At 32.2% G+C, this 25,357-nt stretch overlaps 1 protein-coding gene across 5 annotated transcripts in view; it reads right to left on the bottom strand.

Annotated features, from left to right (window-relative positions):
* Positions 1-25,133, bottom strand: part of LOC125071414 (katanin p60 ATPase-containing subunit A-like 1) — a 33,191-nt gene extending 8,058 nt beyond the window's left edge. Inside the window, exons 1-4 of one of the 5 annotated variants that reach the window (XM_047681647.1) lie at positions 24,676-25,133; positions 12,139-12,244; positions 3,565-3,694; positions 2,873-3,027 (exon numbers count right to left, since the gene is read on the bottom strand). In XM_047681647.1, coding sequence (XP_047537603.1) covers positions 2,873-3,027; positions 3,565-3,694; positions 12,139-12,244; positions 24,676-24,867 — 583 coding nt within the window. In that variant the 5' untranslated portion in view covers positions 24,868-25,133. Of the gene's footprint in view, positions 1-2,872; positions 3,028-3,564; positions 3,695-12,138; positions 12,245-13,463; positions 13,793-13,828; positions 13,946-24,675 lie in introns of those variants that run through there. The other 4 variants (XM_047681648.1, XM_047681652.1, XM_047681650.1 and 1 more) reach the window with 4 other exon arrangements.
* Positions 25,134-25,357: the final 224 nt, after the last annotated feature.

Genomic DNA, 25,357 nt, shown 5'->3' with positions numbered 1-25,357 from the left:
AACAACAGACAAGAGTTACTTTCGCATTTATAATATTTTATAATAGTTATACGAAACGTATTTTAAGTGTTAATAAGTACATTACGTTTTACAATAATGTCACGCGTAAGCCCTATGCTTATCTTGGCGTGAGTTCGCGCGTATGTTATTACAAACATAATAAGACGTCGTCGTTTAGAGTTATGACTTCATTTCGAAATGTCATTCATACGGTCACACCCAACCGAATTATCTAGTAATGACTTCCTAACGTGCCTACTATCTACGAATTTATCGATGTATGACGAACTTTATATAAAGTATACAAATCGTATTTAAAGGTAACTTATTATGGATGTTAAGTATAATAAATTTGTTTATATCGACTTTTATGTGTTTACAATATCTTTAGTTATTAATACGTGAACAGCGAAATTGGTTGTTAAAATCTTTAGTACTTATTTATGACACACAAAAACAACTTAACTCCAATTTCGAACAATTCATAGCGACTTTTTTATACATATTTCGTTAATACTAAACTTAGATCCCACTATTAATTATAATGTTTCCAAAATAAGTAAATAAATAAATTCTTTGGAAACGACAGACGTAAAGCATAATTAGGGTACATTTTAATAACTTTCAGAATAAACCGTTATAAAAATTATACGAACAGGTTTAAGTGCGTTGTTACGTATAAAATAAAAATAAAAAGTGTATCAGCAGGGCTATTCTGTAAGAACTCACTTTGTATCTCACTCGTGAAGGTTGAAAACTGACATTTAAGTCGGTTCGTATCACTATAATTCAAATGTTCTTTCATCCATCATCATCCTCCTGCCCTTATCCCAATTTTACTTGGGGTCGGCGCAGCATTTCTTCTTCTTGCATACTTCTCTGTCGGACGTCATCTCATAAGTAACATTATCTCTAACCATATCGTCTTTCACAATCCATCCATCGTTTCTTGGGTCCCCTACCTCTATGTCCATCCACATCCATTCTCAAAACCTTTATCACAACATGGTCCTCATTCCTCCGCATAACATGCCCTCATCAAGACAGCCGGTTTCCAGACGGCTAAAACTACATAAATGTTAAATTTTTTATAGTCAATGTCGCATATTCTCTATCATATCGCGATCGTGTTCTGCGGTGAGTTTCGAGTTCGTTATTACAGAATAGCCTTTCGTATACGAGTTCTTGCCCTAAACTTGTTTTCGCGTTTTATAGTGTCGTTAACATTAGGTTTCAGTTGCATTTTTTAAGGATTATTATTTGAATATTTTTATCAGTGATAAGTATTATTTAAATATTACGCCGTAGTCGTATGAATTTAAATTAATGTGTTTGATGGTACTTTTATGGATAGATTACGTGTAAAATAAAATAAATCTACGTATAATCAATTGTTAATTAAAACACGAAGAAACTAAGTAATTGTGACTGAGATATTTGGCTTAAATTCTAAAAAGATAGAGACTCCATAGATAAACACTCGTATGGGTAGTTCTTATCAAGAAAGAAGGCCAAGTAGTGGCACAATACCGTCCAATGGAAAGCAGCCTTTTTAAATTCACGTCATCAAATACTCCTGAGTTATTAATGAACTAAGGACAATAACTGCAGGAAGTGACCTAAATATGTATGTACTTACAAGAGAAATAAACAGATTGACGTACATTGTTGTCATTACGACGACCTCCGTGGTCGACAATTGTATACACCGGTTTTCATGGGTACGCCACTCCGAGGTCCCAGGTTCGATTCCCGGCCGAATCGGTTTAGAAAAAGTTCATTAGTTTTGTATGTTGTCTTGGGTCTGGGTGTTTGTGGTACCGTCGTTACTTCTGATTTTTCATAACACAAGTGCTTTAGCTTCTTACATTGGGATCAGAGTAATGTATGTGATGTTGTCCTATATTTATTTATTTATTACAGTATCCCAAACAGACCGTTTTGGAGGCAAAGTTACTCGCTAGCACTAGGTTCCCAGGTATAACATTACAAAGCTGAAGAGTTTGTTTTTTTGAATGCGATAATCATGAACTACTAGTTGGGTTTGAAAACATATTTCAATGTAGCGTACGTCTATTAGAGACGGAACAGACATGAAAAATGTCGCAAAAATGAAACAAAATTTCGCAAAAATCATGTATGTCAGAATATGTTTATATAGCCGAGCGAAACCGGGACGAGCAACTAGTTGACTTATATTATGTCATATTGATCTATTCATGTTTATATGTTGTATGTTTTCGTTATATTATGTGAAGATTTGTATATATAAACAGACCAAACTTTTGATGACTGATTTGGATTTTTACAGTGTGGCGATAGCTTTAAAGACGACTCCGGCGGGCGCTAAGGCTGCGCTTGATTGAACAAACGTGTTCCATCAATTAATTTTCCGATTTTAGTGACTCTTTTGTTTTAAATTAGGTACAATCGAACTCATAAGTTTTAATACATAACAGTTTTGACAAGATATTATCTCTATTCATTAACATTAACCAACCATATTTGACAAATTTATCACAAGTTTCAAATGTAAGTTTTGACTCTACGTTAATTATTGTTTTTTTTATACGACAAATGGGCCAACTGTTGTTAAGTGGTTACCAACGCTCACATACATTGGCGCGGTTAGATATATTAACCATTCCTTACATCGCTAATGCTCCGTTAAACTGGCTCACTTACCCTTCAAACTAATCACTGTTTGACGGTAGAATATACTTATTTGGTGATGCCTAAACAAAAGGGCTAGCAATAAGCCCTACCACCCGGTGAAGTGTAGCTATATATAAATGCTTTTATAAGTCGAATGCTAAGACTATATCTATAGCTGATTGCAGTATGACTATAATACGTGAACTGGTTCTCTCACCGCTGTGCCCTTTGCTCGTGTTTATCCGAGGATTCCTGACGTCTGACGTCTTACGTTGTGATGTGGTCGCGTTGCGAGGGCCGGTCGTCTTCTTGTTGTCCGCTGTTCGGTTGTTACGGGGATTGTTCCTTGCCGATTTCATTGCTGGATGTCCTCTAAACAACGGAAGTTTATTATGAATATTCTGGAAACATCAATACCATCCGAAGATTAACACATGGCACTTTTCATAATGTCCTCGGTATTCTTCCGTTGGGCTTTAAAAACGATATCGCACACCTTTACTTCAAAATTGAATTGACATTAATAAAGGTTTTTTTTTTTTTAATATATCAATGAGGCTAACTGTACGTGCTACTTTAATAAAAAAAGTTGACCGTAGCCGGCACTGAACTTGCGTCGGTAGTTGTTTCATCCATATACGTATTGTGAATCTAGACATCGATCTGAGAAACTAGTTTAAGTTATTTTCTTGAGGAGAAATTTAAGTAAGCTAACATTACTTAGGGCTATGATGTCATAGAAAGTAACATTATAACCAAAAAAGGCCTTTTTTTTTTAATTCATATAAGCTAGTAAAACTGTAAATTCGAGGTAAACATATATTCGATAATTTTTAACGTTTCAATTAAAAAAAAATCGTTTCATATTTAAAACTTTATAATTGTAAGGAGCATTCATAATGAACTAACTTGTGTTCGACGCTGGTAGGCGAGGGCCAGGCTGTGGGGTCGCGGTCGGGCGGCGGAGGCCAGATATCCGGATCTATCTCATGCGGCGCTGGGCCCCACATTTGATCGCGGGTTGGCAGATCTTCAAAAGCTGAAAGAAAATACATCGTTAACTTCATTTATCTGAGAATAATCTAATTTAAAATTAGAACAAACTTTACTTTAGTTAATTAGTACGAACCACTCTGTATTAAATGTAAAATTATCACCGGTTCGGAGCGTAAATTCTACCTAGAAGTACGGGTATGTAATTCAGTAGTATTTTTTTACATAGTGAAATAAAAAGTTCTCATATACTATCCTCATAATAAAACAGTTGAACAGAATAACCCCATGAACAACACGTTAATCTTAATTGAAAATCACTCGTTAAAATCTGGATAAACACAGCCGAGATTTCCCATATTGAATATGCGTTTACAATATTTTTTTTGCTTAAGAGGGAACGAAATCATATGGAAAAACTGCACGTTTCGAACGATATTCAGCGACATTTACATGCACACCGCACGAAACTGAGAGGATTAACTCTTGACATATTTACCCAACGGAACATTTCCCAAGACAAATCAGACCAAGGAAAACAACATACTATTTTGTATGGAATATTCGCATTAAACATGACATAGTTGTGTTATCGCTTTTCATTGATAAATTCTTCAACCAAAATTGAATTTCCGAACTCTAACGGAAGTATATTATAAATTATATTACATTCAATATAAAATATGAATAATTCGTATCGATGGAAATAAATTACAAATGTCAACCAGTTTTTCAACTTCTTATGAAATCGCTGTTGCCGCTAATAGAGATTTGGTTACTAGAATACACTAATTACCTTCAATTCAACTTTCACTTATCCATATAAACTGCAGGACAAGATTCTCAGATCATTTTTAAATTATCTTTCATTAACATTTGCTAAGTTAGATTTATAATGATAGACTGAATCACAAACAATACATCACGACAGAATTATTATTCAATTTAATTAACGAACAACTTTTTTATTTTTCTTCTCTCTTCAAACCAAGGTACAATATTATGGGGTATTTTTTACTTGAGAAAATTAAATGAATACCTGTATGTACGCGTAGTATTAATGCCTGTTTCTTAATACCAATCTTGTATTAAGAACACACATTTCAACTAAGTATTATAGTCTCAATCGATCGAATAGTATACAGGTCGACAAGCGATGTAAACATCGCCAGATCTTAACCCCTTAACCTACTATTGTAGTTTCTTAGCATAAATTAGACTCTAATTATCAAAGTAAAATAGGGGTCTAATTTATGTAAAGCTATGAAGATATGGTTGCTTATATGGTTTCATAGTAACTATAAATTATTTAAACGCCTCTTACGCAAACATTAAAGGAGCAGAAAATAACACACTAACAGGCTTTTTTAGTTAAAGCGATTCTTTAAAAATAATTAAAACGGCACCTAGAACGCAAAATTAGGCCGAGTCCAAATTAAAAACTTGTTCAAACCGAGGGCTGGTACCAACGCGTGTCCGAGTACAACGACTATCGTGTTGACTCACCAAATTACTCGAAACATTATCCCGATAGCTGCTCTAAAAAATGCATGTAAATACCGTGCACCGGATGAACGCCACCTTAAAGGGATATCTCAGGTCTTTAGATTTCTTCACGACATACCACGTCGCATCCTTTAATTAACTTTAATGGCGTCCTTAGGTGTTGATTCATGAGATCACTTAGGGTAGGCACTTAGTCCGTTTTTATTCCTGACCAAATATTTTTATTCCGTTTAACTTCGTCATAACTGCCTTTTTTAGTTAGTGTCGTAAAGTATTTTCCGATTCTGATTAAGTTATTAGCTATAGTAAATATATTTTTTGTGTTTACTTTTGTTTTTTTCTCTGATTATAAAATATCTTAAAATTAACTTTACATGTGTAGAAATTTGACACTCACAGCTTATTCCAAAGCTTACCTACTTTAAGCATTCGTAAGACTGTCAAAATTTTGTTAGGATTTATTTATTCAAATTTATATTTAAACTTATGGTAATTGATAATACAAAACGTTAGCGATTTAATAGACCCCTAACACCACCTATTACCTACGCAATTATGATTATAAAACTTTTTACATTTATGAACGATAAATGTACCTTTATAAATAATAAAACAAACAAGTTTCCAAAACGAGAACAATATTGTTATTCCTATTTGTTTCTATCTTAATACCTCTATAAATACAGCAAATATCCCACGGTACCATTTAACTCCACGGCAACCATTAAAGTTATTTAATTAAAATCGGTTAAACGTATACAAAGTTATAACAACGTAAAGATTAATGATATCTGCTTACGGCTATTTTAAAATAAAAACTATTTCCACAAATTAAAATTCCCCGGGATAAAATACCAAGCGTTATTTTGCTTCCGTTAATATTCCAAAGATTTTTATTTCATAGATGCAAATTTTGCACTATATCTTTAGTTGGATATAAATTTATAATAATAATTATCACAGTTACGTGATCTCGTATAATATTTAGGATGGTCTGCGTTGACCTCAGCACATCTCGTGGAAGGTTAAGAGGAGAAATGAGCTAACTTGTTTGGAACATTTTTGTGGTTACATAAGTAATAAAAATAGGGATGAGAAATAAAACCTCAGCTTTAATAAATGTTTATGGATATACAAATTATTCAAACAATAAAATTAAGACAAAAACTGCTTCTCATATACAGGTATTTAAATTAATAAAGATAAAATATTACAACGATTTATTTTCTTGCTTAGAAAATGTATTAAAATAATGACTAGTACGTGAGCGCTGCTTGGCGTGGCTTTAAAGAGCACTTCTTCATTATGCAAAGCGCTATGAGATTTAAGGTCACCGTTTTAATTAATACGGTGTAGAATCTAAGTAAGTATACTTATGTATATAACGAAGTTAAATGAGGACCATCGTCATTAGATTTACAATTAGATTGATGAGGCATTGTAACAATTCCAATATATTTTCTTTATTTTTATATTTTGAATTAATTCATTTTCCTATGACGGCTGTCAACCCGTGACCGACGCTAATCCCGTCGCTGCCGCTCACTATCTATTAAGCTCCCGCGTACTAAAGTTATAGATATTGTCCTTCTATTGAGTGTCAATCAAAGCAATAGATGGTGTATGCGACATAAATAATATATATATATATATATATTTTACCCATAGATATATTGCTACGGTCCAGTACAATATCTAATGAGTTAGCCGTACCTGACCAGACGGGCTTGCACAAAGCTCACCACCGATTAACTAATAGTTAACTGCATTCAGATCCTGAGGACCTGGGTTTCATTTCTAAATCGGGTTAATTAATGTTACGATTTGCCTTACAAGCAAGTCAGGAAAGCTATTGGTGTGCACTCAAAGCCTTGGTTGATTCTGCAATCCACTCCTTTAATAGCATATTGAGAATTGTACATTTTTAATCTTTGCGCTTTGTATATTTACTAAACAATTCTGCCTGGAAACAGGTAGACGAATAAAACGAAGACACGCGAAACAGGCAGTTAGCTAATAACTACGACAGGTGTCACTATGTCGAAACGTAGGGCAAAAAATTGTAAAAGGTATAATCACGGTCAAATTCCAAATATATAAGATAAAAATCTATATTGACTATTGTCATTCGAACCAATAAATATATAAGAATGTCCTTTCAGACTGTACCGATAAAATGACCGGTCGAGTATGAGAAAATTGCCGCATCGAATCTCCGCAATAGTGTAGCCGCAGCATCTCAAGTCAATCTTGATAAGTGCTTGCACTTCGCCGTGAAGATTGGAAATTCATTCCCGTCTTCATATCGAATGCCCGAGTACTGTTTTATTAATAATTATGTGTCTATGGTGTTCATAGAGGTGACAGGCATCACGTAGAGTACCTAGTTGTTGTGTTAAGACTTCAAGTTGAATCTATATTTATAAATAGATTCAACGAAAATTTTTAATAAAAAAAAAATACGTCAAACATTCAAAAGTATCTACTTTCAGGACCAGATTTAAAAGACCAAATATTATTTAATCAAGTCGCCTTGATAAATGTTATTAGTTTTTCTTTAAATTAATCAAATGAAGGTACAAAATATATTTGATTAGTAATCGTTTAAGAATTTTTCTCTTTGATGGATCGTGTGTAATATATTTTCTTGTTGCAGCCTGAGGGTTAGAGCTCCTACCGGTTTCACGAAATTTAATAAAAACATAATTGAACTAAGGCGAATAGTCTAATAACAATAAACGTTACTACAAATCTTAAGACAAATATCGAATAAAGCTGAACAAATTACAATTAAACTATTACTATCTTATCATTAAAACAAATAGGACTTTGTATAAACGCTTCTAGAAAACACATGGTAAATAACGCTAAGGGAAATCGAAGCAAATAAGAAATACCAGCATTTAAAGTTATTTACATACAGCCATAAATCAAATCAGATTATATATTTACTTGATACATGCGTTCAAATATTATTACGATTAGAATATTTAAAAACAAAAGCTATGTTTCAAAGTTAAGTTTGTTTTGTAACTAATCTTTAGGTTCGAACATCGTTCATTCGATTTTATGTTGAATTTTTTTTTTGTGGGACTATCGTGTTTGACATTTAGAATAGAACTACGTCAGAAGGCTTCTGGCATAGTTCCATCAACACACAAGTCGCGCGCCATATAGGATAATTATTTACGCAAAATTATAAAGACGCTCTATTAAGGTCCATTTTATATTCTATTATTACTGAGGTTGTCACTTTAAATTTAATTTATAATTCGATTTTCTCTCTCGTTTTTGTGTCCATATTACCAGTAAATGTGTTATTTAATTGAAAATATGATTCTTATTTCATGTATAATTTACTATGAACACGGCATAGATTTTTTTTTGTCGACTATTACTGTGATTCGATTCCGCTATTCTTTAATGCATGCACTTGCATTCTTTTGACACACACATTTTATTTATGCTGAGCTAGTTCATTTCTCACAAAACATGTTACGTTAAATTGACTTTGTATTGTGTGACTTTTATTTAGTTTTGTAGTGTGTGGCAATAACATGTTACTGACTAAAGCTTCTACATATTAAAATTATAAACAAACAGTATGTCGGACATATATAACCATTCATGTTTTAAACAAAAAATTAATTAATGTTAATTAATGTTGTTAAGTGCTGCGACTATTTACATCGAATATCTCTTACTGTTCCTCGCAAACATCCCCGAAGTTACTTAACAAAAATATTCCATACTCCTATCACGAAAACTCATCTTGGAAAACTGGCTCCGATAGTGCGCATATGTGCTCAACATAATGAATTGACAAAAGTTATACATGGCATTGACATCTTTCATGATAGCTTCATTACTTTTAAAAAAAAGCTCATGGATTACTTCTTGTCAGTTAAATAGTGCGTTAAATTCCTTGTTTTTTGTTTTCTTCTTTTTTTTTTGTTTTTCTTTTATAATATGTAGTTATTGTGTTTGTAAACGACGATAAAATAGGCCAATAATCTTTTTTTAAAATTGTATAATATATTTTAGTTTCAACTTAATTTAAACTTTATTTTACATGTTGACTCCATACACTGTGAATTTTATGTACACTTGTAATCGATGTACATATCAGAAGTTGATTTTCTTTTTTTGGATGTTGTGTAAACCATCAATTAATATGTATATTGTTAGTGTACTTATTAAATAAAATAAAATAAAAAAACATAACTGTAAATACTGCTAATAGTTGACACAAGGACGTAAAGGTTAAAACAGTGAAAAATTAACAACACAACCTGAAGAGCAGAATACACCGAACTCATATTCAAAACTAGTCCTTAACCCCATAGAAACAGAGATTATAATGAAAAGAAAAAAATAGAAGACATGTATATATATAGTTATAATAACTCATAAATCAAATATACAAGGAAAAGCAGGCTTTAGTTGTATACTAATAGAGGTTATAGTTCACAGAAGAGTAGATTATTTCTGTAGGAGTATGGACTATCGCAGAACATGCAGATTGGAAAGTAGTTTTATCAGATCGCCACGCTCGATTACGAGCATCGAGGCCTCACTTCGTACTCGTATCTAAGGCGGTATGTTTGGTTTATTCTTGATAACAGAGCATTGAAACCAAAGGCGTTTACCGGTAGAATATCAGCTAGTGCTAAAGCAGATGTAAGAAAAGAAATGCCGACTGATACTAGTCAAGTTAGTGAGAAACTTATAAAATATTCGATCATATAAAATGTTCATTACGTCACAGAAAAAAATAGCTCCAAAATAAATATCAAAAATATACTTTATTTAATCACGTAGATTTCATTTTACAATAGCATTCATACGAAAAGCTACTACTAGTAGGGGAGTAGTGAATGTAGTTTCTACTGAAAATAAATAGCGAGCAAATCAGTTGTTGTTCTTATAAATTTATACGTATTAATCATATTTACATTAAAATTTTGTATCTTGCATAAAAATCAACGAATAGTAACTCCTGTATTATTACAAAAGTATCTAGAAATGTTGTAATTTCATAGTCTTCTTTTCATTACCTAATAGTAGCAAAATTATCTGCATTTCTGGAAGAACCCACTCCGTATCTCAACAATGGATGGAAACCTTAAATTTTTAATATCATTGTCGCTTATAATACCTACTGGTGGACTTACTACGATCGTATTTTGCGGTGAGTTTTAAGTTTGTTCTTGCAGAATACAGTAGCCATTCGTTATAAATGTATAGATACGTTCAACATATAAAGCAAGACGCTAACGCAAACATACCTTCATACGGCATGCCCGCATAGTTACCGCAGTATATTCATAATATTCATTAGCTAAGTTCAAAAGCTTGTAAAAAGAATTAAACATTTACTATCTGCACTGCGTAATTTATTTTAAATTTAAATCACTATAACTCAAACACATATAAACTACATTTATTTATATTTCATTTTAAAGCATGTCCTTGAAGATCAACGACATATTGTACATCTAACATGGTTGAGAGAGTACTCGTCTCTGCAACTACATACCGGTTCGATTTGGAATACCCATTGTTGCGTTCGATAGTCCCTTTATTGAGGCATGTTTTGGGGGTATATTACTTATCCTTACGACTTTTAGGAGTGGAGCAGTAATCATAAATGTCATACAACATTGCACAGCGCGGCTACTAATTAATTAGGGTCAATTAGATAAGACTGTACTTGTATTTTATGTTTGTTGTAGTTGCAGTTTTCATTACAATCGTTTGTAGCGATTCAGATATACGATACAGATAATGGCCATACGTCCACGTATCTAAGGACTTGAACCTATTTACGATTTTCAAATATCGATCATCACTCTTGATCGATAGCGTTATTGGTATCACTTGGTAAGATTCTTTGCAAGCCCAAACAGACATTATTAAAAAAAAAATAAAGATTTTAGAACCTATGAGGCGCGAGTCGATGATGATAGAATAGAAAAAACTTATATTAAATAAATAAAAGGCCCGCTGAGTTCTCAAGTGTGAGAAATATTCTTTCCGAACCAGTGTTACATTGTTTTTGACAATCAATAAGTATATTAAATATCTCTATATTGGAATAAAGAATTGTGGAAATGATTAATATTTTTATTGACACTACCAATATCTATGGGGGTTGATGACTTTTTACCATCAGCTAACCTCAGCTCAACTATTTTAAACGATAAATAAAATTTTAATAATCTGTATACAAATTAAAAAGCAATGACCCAAATAACGAAAGCAAAACATTAATAAAACATTATACAAGTGGGTGTTAATAAAATACGTCAGAGTTTAACGAGTTACGATCACAATCGCAACCAGCCCTAGAATGGAAACCATCGTTTTGGCTAACAATTGTTCCGCGCTGTAGTTGAATGTGTTAAGTCCGATTGTTCGCTGTACCGAGGTTGAGTTCTTTGCATTAATTATATCCCACTGAGAATTTCACAGAATAAACTATTATGTTTTAGACGAACGGGTAATAAAAATCGTCCTTTTAAAAGTATTTAGAGGTCTCTCTTAAAGGTGTAAGGAATTTTTGTTTTCTATATGCGTTCGAGATGGATGTTATATTTTTTTATTGACCAATCAAAGATGGTTTTTCTTTCGATGTGAAAAGGTTATTTATTTATAATATTTCATTAGATAAATACTTTTAGAAAAATAAATCGAACACTCCTGTTTACAACTAATGTTTACAACAACATTAGAAGTACTACTCGTTTTTGGACCATTGTAACCGGTTTTATATGAATTGCAAGGGTCATGAATTCGACGCGTATCATTAATGACGATGATTATCACCATATTTTTCTAACGATCACTTTTTAAAAAAAAAAAGCTTGTTATCAAATCGTTCTGTTAGACATTAAGTAGGATTCAACATAAGCGGCATTGATTGATCGCAATATAAGGAATTTATGATAAGACGAAATAATCATTCAAACTAATGACACTCACCAGTGGTCAGTGGTGTGATGGCCTTCTCGCCTTCATGCTGGAACATCTGTAGGGTCGCTACTGTCGCTTTCAACTGTTCGTATTCCCGCGCCATCTGCTTTTGAACCTGTTATCAAAAATCTCGATTATTAGACGTCATTAGTAAATCCTAAGCAATTTCGAATCCAGAGGATATCACTGAGTAATACGCGCTTGAGTTTTAATTAAAGGAAGTGTGCAAGCTGCACTTTTCTGCCACGTGTTGAGCAGAATAGTGGGGTAAACTTCAAGGTTTCGCCTTGACGGAGCTGAAGAGGTCTTTGTCCAATAGAAGGACATTTTAAAGCAATTGTTACATTAGTTTTATTAGCAGCCCGTAAATGTCCCACTGCTGGGATAAAGGCCTCCTCTCCTTTGAGGAGAAGGTTTGGAGCATATTCCACCACGCTGCTCCAATGCGGGTAGGCGGAATACACATGTGGCAGAATTCCGTTGAAATTAGACACATGCAGGTTTCCTCACGATGTTTTCCTTCACCGCCGAGCACGAGATGAATTATAAACACAAATTAAGCACATGAAATTTCAGTGGTGCCTGCCTGGGTTTGAACCCGAAATCATCGGTTAAGATGCACGCGTTCTAACCACTGGGCCATCTCGACTCCATTCAGTTTAATCCATCCATTACTTTTAAGTGTTGTACAAATCGATATTTTTCCTATTATTATTACGAGCAATGACCGTCAATACACTCGCGTGGACTATGATTAGACAAAGGTGTATTGAATTTTTATTATTCATTGAAATATCCAGCCAGAATTATTTTATAGCATTTTTATTTGTTATAAAAATAAGCAGCATTTTTCATGGAATAAAATAAACTTAAGCAAAACGCACACAATTACACGTACTTATGCATTATAATTATTGTCTTTGCAGTAAATGAGTATTGTATTTTATATAAAACTAATTGAAATAAAATGTACGATGGTTAAAATAAAACTTAATTACAGAAAATTCAATTTCAAAATGATAATTTTAAATATAGAATTGTTTGTTTTATCCATCGGTTTTAAATAGGTTTGATTTTCAGAAATATTTTGCATGAGCATATAATATCTAGGTAGGGATAGATAAAGGCTAGGTTTAATGAGCCTAGGTAGTTGAACGCACGACACTAAATAAACTACACGTTTATGTATACATTCAACGTGGTTAATTTCTTAATATTATATGCTAATTATTTAAGAAGGTCGGTTATGAAAAAGTGAGTCAAGGCCTTATAAAATAAACCATATAAAGAAACAACTGGTTTCTTTGAAATCACTTAATATAAATTATAATTACCGCTTAAATGTCAAAAAAGTCTTTGTAGGTTACATTGTTATAATGAGCGCAATGATTTAAATTATAAAATACCGTCGCTTCTAGAAGTTTAATTTCTTCAAGGTAATTTTCTTTTAAAAACGTAACAACAAAAAGAGTTATATTCTTGAAAATAATATTCAATTAGTCATAGTCACAACAAACCGCGCTTCTGTCGATTGTTGCGCGAATTTCCAGCACATTTCACAGAAAGTACAGTGTCAAATAGCACACAATGGACGACAAGAAACAATGCAGACATGAGTAATTTCCTTGATACACAAAAGCGAAATTTAATATCTCACATGATTAACACAGAAAATAATAATAAAAAAAAAAACACTTCCCACACAGAATGTACAATTCATTCGAGTTGAAACATTAAAATATATAAATATTAAATCTTATTCCGACCGCCTTGACCGAGTTTCTTCAAGAAATTGTTATGTTAAGAGGGTGTTTACTGTTTAATATGCGACGATTAAAACTACCCACATAGTTTGGAACTTTGGTTAAAGATTGACTGCTTCGCTTAAGGCGAGCGTGTAACTAAATTGTTTCGGCGTTGAACGTCGCTGTTCAGTCCCAAACAACAGCACGATTGTATAGTACAGTTCAATTTGTTTCTAGCTATTTAGTTTAGGCTATTATGTTGGTAAAAATGAGTGATTTATTCAAATATTCATGAGACTATAAAAATAATTGAAGTTGATGGAAGATCTTTTCGTTCATTTCGTCTACAAGTTAATTAGGAACGTAACGGAAGTGTTTAAATTAATATAACATATATCAATTTGCACTTAACATTTCTATATATATTTACCAAAAATAGGCACTGAGGTCAATCACAACAGCGACGTCAACTATTACCTAGGCACAGATTATAATATTAATCTATGAAGTGCATATTATTAAATGCACACTGCAAGATAAGATACACCCCCGGACGATACGCGACCGACATAAATTATACAGGTTCAACGACCTAGCCTGCAGACCGACAGCCGAATGCTATCAACATGCGTGACTATACGAACATCCATGACGAACGGACGCCACAATAGAACAAATGCTTGGCGACAATCCAGACACCGAATTAGACTAGGTGACCTAAACTGTGACTCAAAGCCTATCCTTCTGAGCCACCCATTTACCTCTCACAGACATATTTCGTACATAAACACGTACATCATTCGGCATACAAATTAATATGTATATTTATACAAAGCAATAGTTCCCGGATGATAGTTCCGACGAAACAGAGAAACCGAAACAACAACACAGCTAATTTTATTTACGAAACAATATTTATAAACGAAGTCAAAACTACTTGTTATTAAAAGATGTAATGTATTGCGCTTATTCTGAAATAAACTTCGATTTTAAAATCAGTATTAACACTAATCGTTAGTCTCAATCGTATATCATTCACAATAATGGCAAGTGAAGCTAAAGTCGAGTGAACATTGAACACTAAGTGTCATTACTTTAACACTTTACGATAATATGAGCAGATATGGAACTGAAGCAAAACATTTGTGAATATTTACATTTGAGCAGAGAGTTATAAATTTAGTTAGATTTAGACTATATAATAACATCGATCACTTTTCTAATGTTACAGGTCATTGAACCTTTAAACAGACGCAGTGCGTATCATAAAATCCATAATCGGAGTTCGTGATTCAAAACACAAAGAACCATTTCATTTTCTGTCGATACAATAAGTTTGAACGTAAGTTAAGTGAGCCTATTCCAATCACAGAAGTGAAGTCAAATTATAAAAAACTTCGTCAATTCGTTCGTTGATCAAGATTTTGAATAATCTACGGTATTCATATAGAGTCTCGAAAAAATCGCGTTTTGAATGTCGGCGAAGTTGTTATCGGAACTTCGGTGTGTGAATCTATTTAAGTGGAATAGTTTTGTACTATAAATAAAACCATATTAAAATCAAGAACTGTTTGTGTTACTCAATAAGGCAGAGTTATTAGCGAATCGCGTGGAATATGTAAATCAAACGTTTGTTTATCTTTACTCCTACATAGACTGGAATAGGTTACAGAGTAGTTTGTGTCAGAATTTTTTCTTATTTTCGTCGACATATTCCAGTATATCCGTTGAGTATCTTTATTTATGTTGTTACGTTGGTTTCCTCAGGAAATACCACTCCAACATTCCAATGTCAGCCGTAACGAATTAGTATCCCCATAATTATGTTACGTTCGTCCTTCCTTTTAAAACATATCTCTATACTAATCTACACAGATGCGTTATAAAAGAAAGAACAAACGATGCAACCAAAGCGACATTAAACTACAAAAAGCTTGAGACTCACACTAGTCATACTACACTACACTCGTAGTCGGCCACAGCTACTTCTTGATTGAGTAAGCAAAAAAAATACAAAACTAAATAAAGTTTATTGCATAATATGCAATGCATAACGATGTCGTAATAATAGAACAATGGCGAATCTGCTATTAGAGAGTTCACTTATATATATACTACTCAGTACAGTTCAAGTTTTTATAGTTTTTGTGACGTATGTAAGAACTAAACCTATGTGTTTTTAAAGTCAAACCAACTTCGGTAACAAAAATGTTTTCACTCCTATTTGAAACGGAATAGGACCGTACAAATTCATTCAAGAGTGGTGATAGATAGTGCTACCTACCCACCCTACCTAGGCTTGAAAAATGTCCTAGGTAGGTCAAATGTGATGAATTGACAAGTTTAGTTTCAATCTTAATATTTTAAAACAAAGTAATAGAGCGAACAATACAAAATACACTCTCAGTACATACAAAGTATAACCTCACAAGAAAAATGACGTGCGTGAAAATGACGCAAAACACTGCACCGCTGTAAAAAATATCCAATACCATTTAGAAACAGGTTTTGCAACTCAAATAATGTCATAGAGACAATTATATAAATATTTAAAAAAAAGACCACTTACACGACGAGGAAATTCTTTAAAAATATATATTCCTAGACCAATACGGTATACAAATGCGAATAGTTACAATGGACGCATAATAATACGTTATAAGTAATGATCAAACAGGACAGAACATAAAATTTGCATATTTATTGAGAAATAAAATTTACATTCATTCATTAAACAAATGCAATATGTCGTCGGGAATGGTCAAGCTCTTCTGTGAAAACAAAATTGAAACTCATCGCGCAATCACTGAGAAATCGACTCCAGATATGTCAGAAAATGTGCAAAAAATAAACATAGATACGAAATAAGATTTTACAGAATATCACTGCGGAATTGATTACTGATTAGCGCTAAGCCCAGAGAGTCCTGAATCAGCAGTTATTTTAAGAAATGATTAACTGAAGTAATTCTTGAATGATAACTAAGAAAGATATAATTTGTAAAAAAAAGTAGCTATATTTTTTATCATTATTATGTAAATTACTGGAAGATATTGTCCGTATCTATATTTTACGTGACTTGATGATTATAATCTTTGCTTCCTTGGCAAAGATTATATAATCATAAATATTGTATAACATATTGAAGAGGCTCCAACCTTTTTTATGAGGAACTTTTTGGTCTTTTTGGTTTGTTACTTTTTATGTCATAGGTAGGCTGACGATAGCGTGGGCCACTTGATACTAAGTTGTCGCCCCTGCCTAAAGATAGTGGATTCGTAAGAAATTTTAAACATTCCTTACATCAACAGTGCTTCACCAACGTTTGGAACTAAGGTGTTATATCCCTTGTGCCTGATACACTGGGTCACTCAGCCTTGAAATCGGACCACATCAATACTAAGTATTGCTGCTTAATATATTATGAGTGCTACCAAATATATGATGAGTGGGTGGTATCTACCCAGACAGACTTGCACAGAGCACTACCGCCAAGTCAAACGCGCACTGTAATGTCTCTTTTAATCACGAGTCGTACGCCACCCATTGTACGTTGATTAAATTATGCCAGATATCTTCAATGTCCAAAAACAACTTTACTATATAATGATTCAACTCTATCGGATACATTGATGATAAGTAACCGCAGACTACGAACAACATGAAGCATTAATTATAATATATTTACATAATCTGACGTCATTTACGACGCTTAGATTATTAAAGTACAATAAATTATTAAGTTGATCATATGATTAATTTGTGCCTGTTCGAGTGTAAAACATTACGTGATAATATGCAAATTCATGGAAAGAGAAAAATTGCACGCCGATATCGAACACAGCGGACTCATGCAGTAAAAGTATATAATTAATTCATTATATGAGATCATCTTTTCATAGAACAATATTGAAGAGAGTCACGAGTGCAAATTGAAACAATACAATTTCGTTTTCTTTTTCGTCCCGGGGGCATGTCCACGTAGTATACCTTTCGTTCCCGTGGGGGGTGAAAGTCGACTTAAAGGACAATGGGGTTTTTACTAAAACACACACATACAACATAGTATTGTTTGATTACATACTATATTAATAAAAGTATAAACAAAATATAATTTAAAAAAATGTCAGACCTCAAAAAATTGCCTGGTTGTCCGCTTCATATGCAAAATTAACACGTAAGTAATAAGGATGAGACCACCTATGGATCTATACTAAATAAACGAAAATAATAAAAGTTTTAGGCGAATACACATAAATATAAACATATAACATACACTTCCTCCTTTTTTTTGAAGTCCGTTAATGGGCAATGATAAAACTATACTCTTGATTATTTCTTTGATCTTAGAAGTTTATTTGAAGTAAAGAAGAACGAACACGGGTAAAACCATAGTATAGATATAGTAATAAAATAAAACAACACAATGTGTACTGATGAACTACTATTAACTTTCTAGCCTTTGATGTTCCGCTGCCGGAAAATAAGATGACAAAGAATAGAACGTCTAATAGTAGAATGAGCGTTTTACATTCAAGTGATTAAATTTATAAGGCCCATTATTTGAAACCATTATCTATACTAATATTATAAATGTGAAAGTAACTCTCACGTCTGTTTCTCAGGACGAAGCAACTGAACCGAATTTGATGAAATTTCGTATTAAGGTTCAACTCCTTCCATATTTTTTTTATACCTGACAACCAACGTTACCACTGGCGACACTAGTTGTCGCCAGTGGTAACTAGTTAAACATTACTAAATGTTAAAAAAAAAAACCAAACAAAAAGTTTTTTTTTATTTTTTACACGTCTTATTGTAGTATGCTAAATTAAATATTCGAAGTATTTAGCGAAATCAAACATATAAAAAAATACATCATATGTATCCTTATTAAATAAATTATGGTGGTTTTGATGAGGTTTTAATAATTTAAAGATCTAACTATAGGTCATGATTCAGTGCACCAGTCTCAGCTCAGGGTTATTTTTAGCAATTATTCTATAGGTATTTTATATGGAACCAATAATAAAACCCGTTTTGGATTTACAAATATTGTATCTATAGAAATATAATATTTCTTAATTCTTCTTCTAATTTTACGTCTTCAAATAGCCATTTCATCTGCATCGTATAGTATCCAAAGAGTTTTAATGCGAATCATAGTATTAACTGTTTTAATCTATTTTGAAGAACATTAACTGGATCTACGACACAACGACGGACGCTTTACGATTTCGTTTAATAAAAACCATCTCTAATAAGCGATTATCCACGCCATTCGATCATTTTAGGTCGCGTAATTCTTATAGCTCATCGGAAACAACTTCCCACTTCGTTAAAAAAGCCATCATTACTTCGAGAAGAAAGTTTTGTGTCAGTTTTATCTGAATTCACGCAAAAACTATTGACCAGCTTGTCAGAACTTTCACACGATAGCCTGTTCTATTAAGATGGATATTGGCAATATGAGTATAATGATTCTACATTGTATGTTTATAAGATATAGCTAAATGTGTCAACGTTATTGAAGAGAAAATCAGCTGAGCGTTTTATGGTCAGCTTATAACATTAAACAACAAACCTTTTTATGACAAGTGTGTAAATATCAAAAAGATGTATATATGGTTGCAATTATTTTTGATTACCCTTAAATTAAAAAAATATATTCACAACTTCTACCTTCACTAGCTTTATTTCAAGTTATTTATATCTAGATAGTCTTCAATGTTACAGGGCTAGTTAAAACATAAAACTATTAGCAAACTATCCATTGAAGCTTAACTTTTTTTAATAAGAGTGTTTATTAAGTGAATTAGATTACCTAATTGAACATTAAAAGATTGACACAGATATATTTTAATTAATAGACCAATAACCCTGAAGGTTTCACGAGTGGATTTATAGTGTTACGTTACAGTAAAATCAGTCAGGTGTAAAACGCTTTTGTTTGGTTTCACTCGGAAAAAAAACTCTGTAAATATCGTGCAATGACAAGGACATTTAAACAAGTGTTCTGTAAAAACATACCTATTTATAAAAGTCATATTTTAATCTACGAAATGATTGATAAAATTAAAAAATTACTACGGAAACTATTAGGGCACATTGGTGTCTGGTGGTTGGTTTTCACGACATAGCTTTTAACAATAGCTTATATTCATAATAATATAATAAAATAAGATTAATGTTATATTATTCACCTATTAAACCGGTTAAATACAAAAATCCAATCATTTTTAGGCTCAAAATTTAGTGCTACACACAGTAACACATTTCATACAAATAGAACTTATGTTTTTATTACTTTGACGATGTTTAAAAAGCAAACGTTCAAAGTGTTTCGAATTCGACAGTAATTATTGTAACCGTACGTGAGCTACGATACGAGATAATTTTTTCCTGGTTATAGTTCAAGGTGCTCTGTTTATACGTTTTTTTTAAATTTAACTTAACATGTGAGTATGCGTGGGTCAAACCTTGCAACTGATTTTAAAACCAGTTGTACATAACTGAGCTGATATTTCGCATTTTTGGTAATGGTGACAATACAACCTACATATTGAAATTGTTTCTTTTATTGCTGCAATATAAAGGCTTGTATTGAAAAAAAACTTTAACATACTAAGTGGTTGATGCTTGTGTCAGAAATTATTCTATGTCTACAATTCGTTGGTAAGCGTGATAGAATAATAAGATCGAATTGAGTTAATAAGGAAGTAGTGAGATTAAGATCATTTATTATATTAAACAAGAGAGAAGGGCTTACTTGTTAAAGGAATGAACATTTATATTGACTTGTTCAATATTGAAAGTTGGCGCCAGACCTTTTATTAAATTTGAGTCACATATCTCAGCCACAACTACTTACTTATTCGTGTTTTAATTAACAATTGATTATACGTGGATTAATTTATAAGATATGTGTTTAATCACAGGATTACACATAGCCTATCCATAAAAGTACCGTTAAATATATTTATTCCAAATTCATACGTCTACGGCTAAATATTTAAATAATACTTATCACTGATAAAAATATTCAAATAATAATAATCCTTAAAAAATACAACTAAACCGTGATGTAAACGACGCTTTGAAACGCGAAAACAAGTTAAGGGCAAGAACTCGTATACGAAAGGCTATTCTGAAATAACGAACTCGAAACTCACCGCAGAACACAAACGTAAAATGTCAGAGAGTGATATGCAACATGATCATAAAATATGAAGAAAAGGCGTATAAAGTAGCGTAACACTGTATCTCGATTTTAAACATTTCACCAGCAAGATACAAAGTTAAGTTCTTAGAGAATGGCGATGAAACCTCATGAACATAACGACTTTAAATTTCTTTAAGTTAGTTAATTTACGTAGGAGGAACAAATACTCATACGATTTTATGTCACGTTGTTCTTGAATATAAATATATATACGTATAAAAAAATATATATTTTTTACGTAAGAAGAAATATATACATGAATGACTGTTTATATTTAATGTAATTATTATGTAAATAAATGTTTTTCAAATATGACTTTGTGGAATTTTTGATTGTCTTAGCAAAAAATTAACCAACCTCTTTTCAAAATTTTTGCGTAATATTTTTCCAAATTGAATATCCCACGAAAAACATTCTCATGTAAAATTTGAGGCGCAGAGAAGAGACCCACGTTACTTAAAGAGTGATGAGCGTAAAGGGAGGTTGGGGAAGAGGACGACCTAAGAAAACATGGATGTCGTGTTTTGAGGGGGAATATGAGAAAGATGGATGTGAACGATCAGAAGACATATTAAGAATAATAGAGGAGAATGGAAAGAAAAGACACCAAATATATTGGGACACTGGCAGGGAAAAAAAGAAGAGAACACATTATCATGGTAAATTTGCGACGGCGAGACCATGTGTCTCGCACTGTCAAAAAATTATCCGACCACACTTAAAGCCAAGCAAAACTCTACACGCTCTACACACTCTCTCTTACTCTACAAGGCCGATTTCACAAGCTCTACAGTCTACACCTTAGTCAAAATATACCTTAGTTAAAATGGATTCAATTTTGCGTGTTAATTTATTCACCTAAGAAAATATGTCACAAATAAGTATGTATGTAGGCGTACCAGTAACTTGTTTTATTTACGCAATGTTAATTAAAATTCAATGATGATTAATGAAGTTGAGACAAATATTTATTTATTAGGTAAGGTATCGTTTGAATACGTCATTATAATAAAAGTGTTAGTACCTTAACGTAGCAGGTAGCGATGTGAAAGTCGTAGGTTCGTTCCTGAACCGCACTTGTTGTTTCTAATCCTAGTACAAGCGTTATAATGGATTGGAAGAGTAATTAGGAATATTAGGGCATTTATTATAAAAAAAGGCTTAATTACTGATACTATTTTCCTATAAAACATGTCTTAGGGAGTATTTATCATATATTAATTCTCCACACATCCCAGTCTTACCAAAAGGGTACAGATTATTTTACAGGTGACACGCCTCGTTTAGTGGTCGATATTACGATTCTAGATTTAAATATAATTCTTATCACCGGAAGTAAAAGAGTTATCAGGAAATTATCATTATCTCCTAATAGTCTAATCGTGGATACATCGAGTTCTAACCAACGACGGATGAGTTATCTCGAGAACTTAACTGATACTAAAACCAAAGTAACACACTTCAATCTACTTATAATTACGTAATGATAACATGTGGCGCCTCTGTGTTTTTTTTTGTCACGTAATTAATACTTCTTGATATCGATTGTGGTTATCATTAAATTAAGCACTAACAATAACTAGAACTAACAATAATATATCTTCCAGAGGTGCACCTGGGACATGCAAGTGTAATCACATGAAATGTTTTGTATGTATAATGGTACTGGTCATTTCTTACTATAGAAATTAGCTAAAAAAAGAAGAAAAGGTAAGGTATAAAAAAGTACCTTTTACTGGTATTGGATTTCAAATGCTTGAATACAAAAGGTGTAATTCTGTGGTACACAATAAGGAGATTTATTAAATTTGAATGTTATCAATGACTTCCATTTAAAACAATCTTTTACTTAAGTATATGGTAAAACTTTTAATCCTGTCAAATTCATGGACACTTTGTTCTACATTAGCCAGTGTTGTTCCATTTTTCATTCTTATCCATCACTACCAACACTAACACATACTTGTAACATTTTCATGTGAACTAATTAGCTTACAGCCACAACTTTGTTTGAAATTAACAGACATATCTAAGCAGTAACATCTAATTAATTTCTTCAAGATAAATTTATAAAAATGATCATGTGGCAATCTTTGGAGGAAGTCCTATGTCCAGCACTGGACTTCCTTCGGCTGAGAGATGAGATGAGATAATAGTTTTTGAAAATACTTTTTAATATAACTGAAACATAAAGCATTTCATAAAGTAATTGAACTGACAAATTTGTAATATATAGTATGTATTATTTTTAACTTATTAAGGTTATTGTGTCTGTTCATTTCATTTTAAAGTATTCAAGCATATTATTTGTCGATAAGTCAATATGTATGACTGAGTACAAATGCACTTACATATTTAGAGTAATAATTATTAATATCAGTAAGCAATTGTATATATTTTCTTAATTTGCTTACTCACACCTGAAACTGGAACACAGCAATACTAAGTATGTAGCTGTGTATGTAGCAATAGAATTAACTGAAAAGTGCGTGGTATTAAGTCAAACTTACTCAAAGTCCTGCTGCCCTTGAGTTCACGCTTCAATGACAGAATAGTCACATTTATTCATTTACACATATATAGTATAAATATATACTCGACTTATTTATTTGTGAGTGGAGTCAACTAATTATGTATGTAATTCACATTTATTTAAGTAACTGTTTATTTTGTATTATAATTAAATCCCACATTAAGCAAGTTTCTTTAAAACAAAAGAATAAATTAAGTTGATTTAGCGTGTTTAGTTAAATTCAATGTTTTAAAACTATGCTCTGAAAATATTTACATAAACATTGACATTACAGGCTTATGAAACACGGGTCAATGACATGTATATATATTTTTTTATTTATCTGCAAAGAAAGATGTGAGGATATGCTTAGTGAGGGTTCCATTGTATATTCTCTAACTTACTCATTTGTAAGAAGTATTTTTGTCTGACTGACTCAGTTCTGGTAGCATTGACCTCAGTTGAGTTAAATAGTTACAATTGCGATGAATCAACGATACAATGAACTTAGCAACTGTTAAACTTGGGAGAGCAAAAGGTCAATTATATAAATAATTTTATATGATTTTATATGCCTGTTATATTCAAATTATTCTATATAATATTATAATAATTCTATAATGTGATTTATTAAAAAAGTAATATATGTTAATTAATATTTTTCTATATTTATGTGATAGAAAATTGTGTTTCTATAAAATTGCTTGTGCACTATGGAACTAATTACATAAATATAAACTTGTCATACAATTCATATATAGTATTCTATCAATTTAAGTAAATCAGTTTTCTTATATGGAGTTAAACGCCAAGTATAGAAAACTTATACAGAACCTCATTGTTTACTTGTTCATATTGGTGCTAAGGTAGGTAAAATGCTACAAATCAACTGTAAACAAACCATCTAAGAATACCATTATAGAACGCGGGTGGCCTTCCGTATTATGCGAAACTAATTAACTGAGATATCATATAAGGAAATGACACTATACACAAGGTTAACATTATGTATCAAAATATATTTAGGTATACAGTAGCCGCATACTGGTAGTTAATGCTGTACTTACCAATTGCCACTTTGACTTTCGTGTGGGGTCCGCGATCGTAATCAGGAGTCTGTGGATCATCTGCACTGTCCCTTCGTAATACACCAAAGCCGATTCATAGTTTCCCATCAGTGCCATTTCCCGAGCCAGCTTGGTGTTCTCGCAAATTTCGCCAACAGACACTGCCATTATTGTCATTCCCGCTGCGTACATATAACGATTCTTTCAAGAAAATACAATTTTTCTACTTGGAGATAGAATCGCGTGTGACAATCAGTAATCCAAGAACACTTCTCATTTTTAATATCGGACACGACCCGATTCCATCGAATATTTTGGTTTCATCTATAACTATGATACTTTTTTAATTTTAATATTATATTATCTCATGACGACTAGAAATTTTGTAAAATGATATTCATACTTCTCAGACAAAACAAACTTTATCAATTTTATTCGACGACTGTTCACATCACAATCACACACTGACACACACTAATAGCTAATAAACAGTGTTGCCTTAGTATTAATGAAAACGTTATTTGTATTTAAAATTATAAAATGATTCATATTAAAATAGGCTTATATTGTTGGCATATAATTAAGCTTTTAAAAAATATCTAAATATGAATAATTATTTCCTACAAATTTTAAAATGACAGTACGTAAAGATTAAATGCTTTGCTAAATAAAAAAGTTGGAT

This window comes from Vanessa atalanta, chromosome 19 (genome assembly GCF_905147765.1).
Source record: "Vanessa atalanta chromosome 19, ilVanAtal1.2, whole genome shotgun sequence".
Lineage (NCBI taxonomy): Eukaryota > Metazoa > Arthropoda > Insecta > Lepidoptera > Nymphalidae > Vanessa > Vanessa atalanta.
This window is presented reverse-complemented; position numbering and strand designations above follow the sequence as displayed.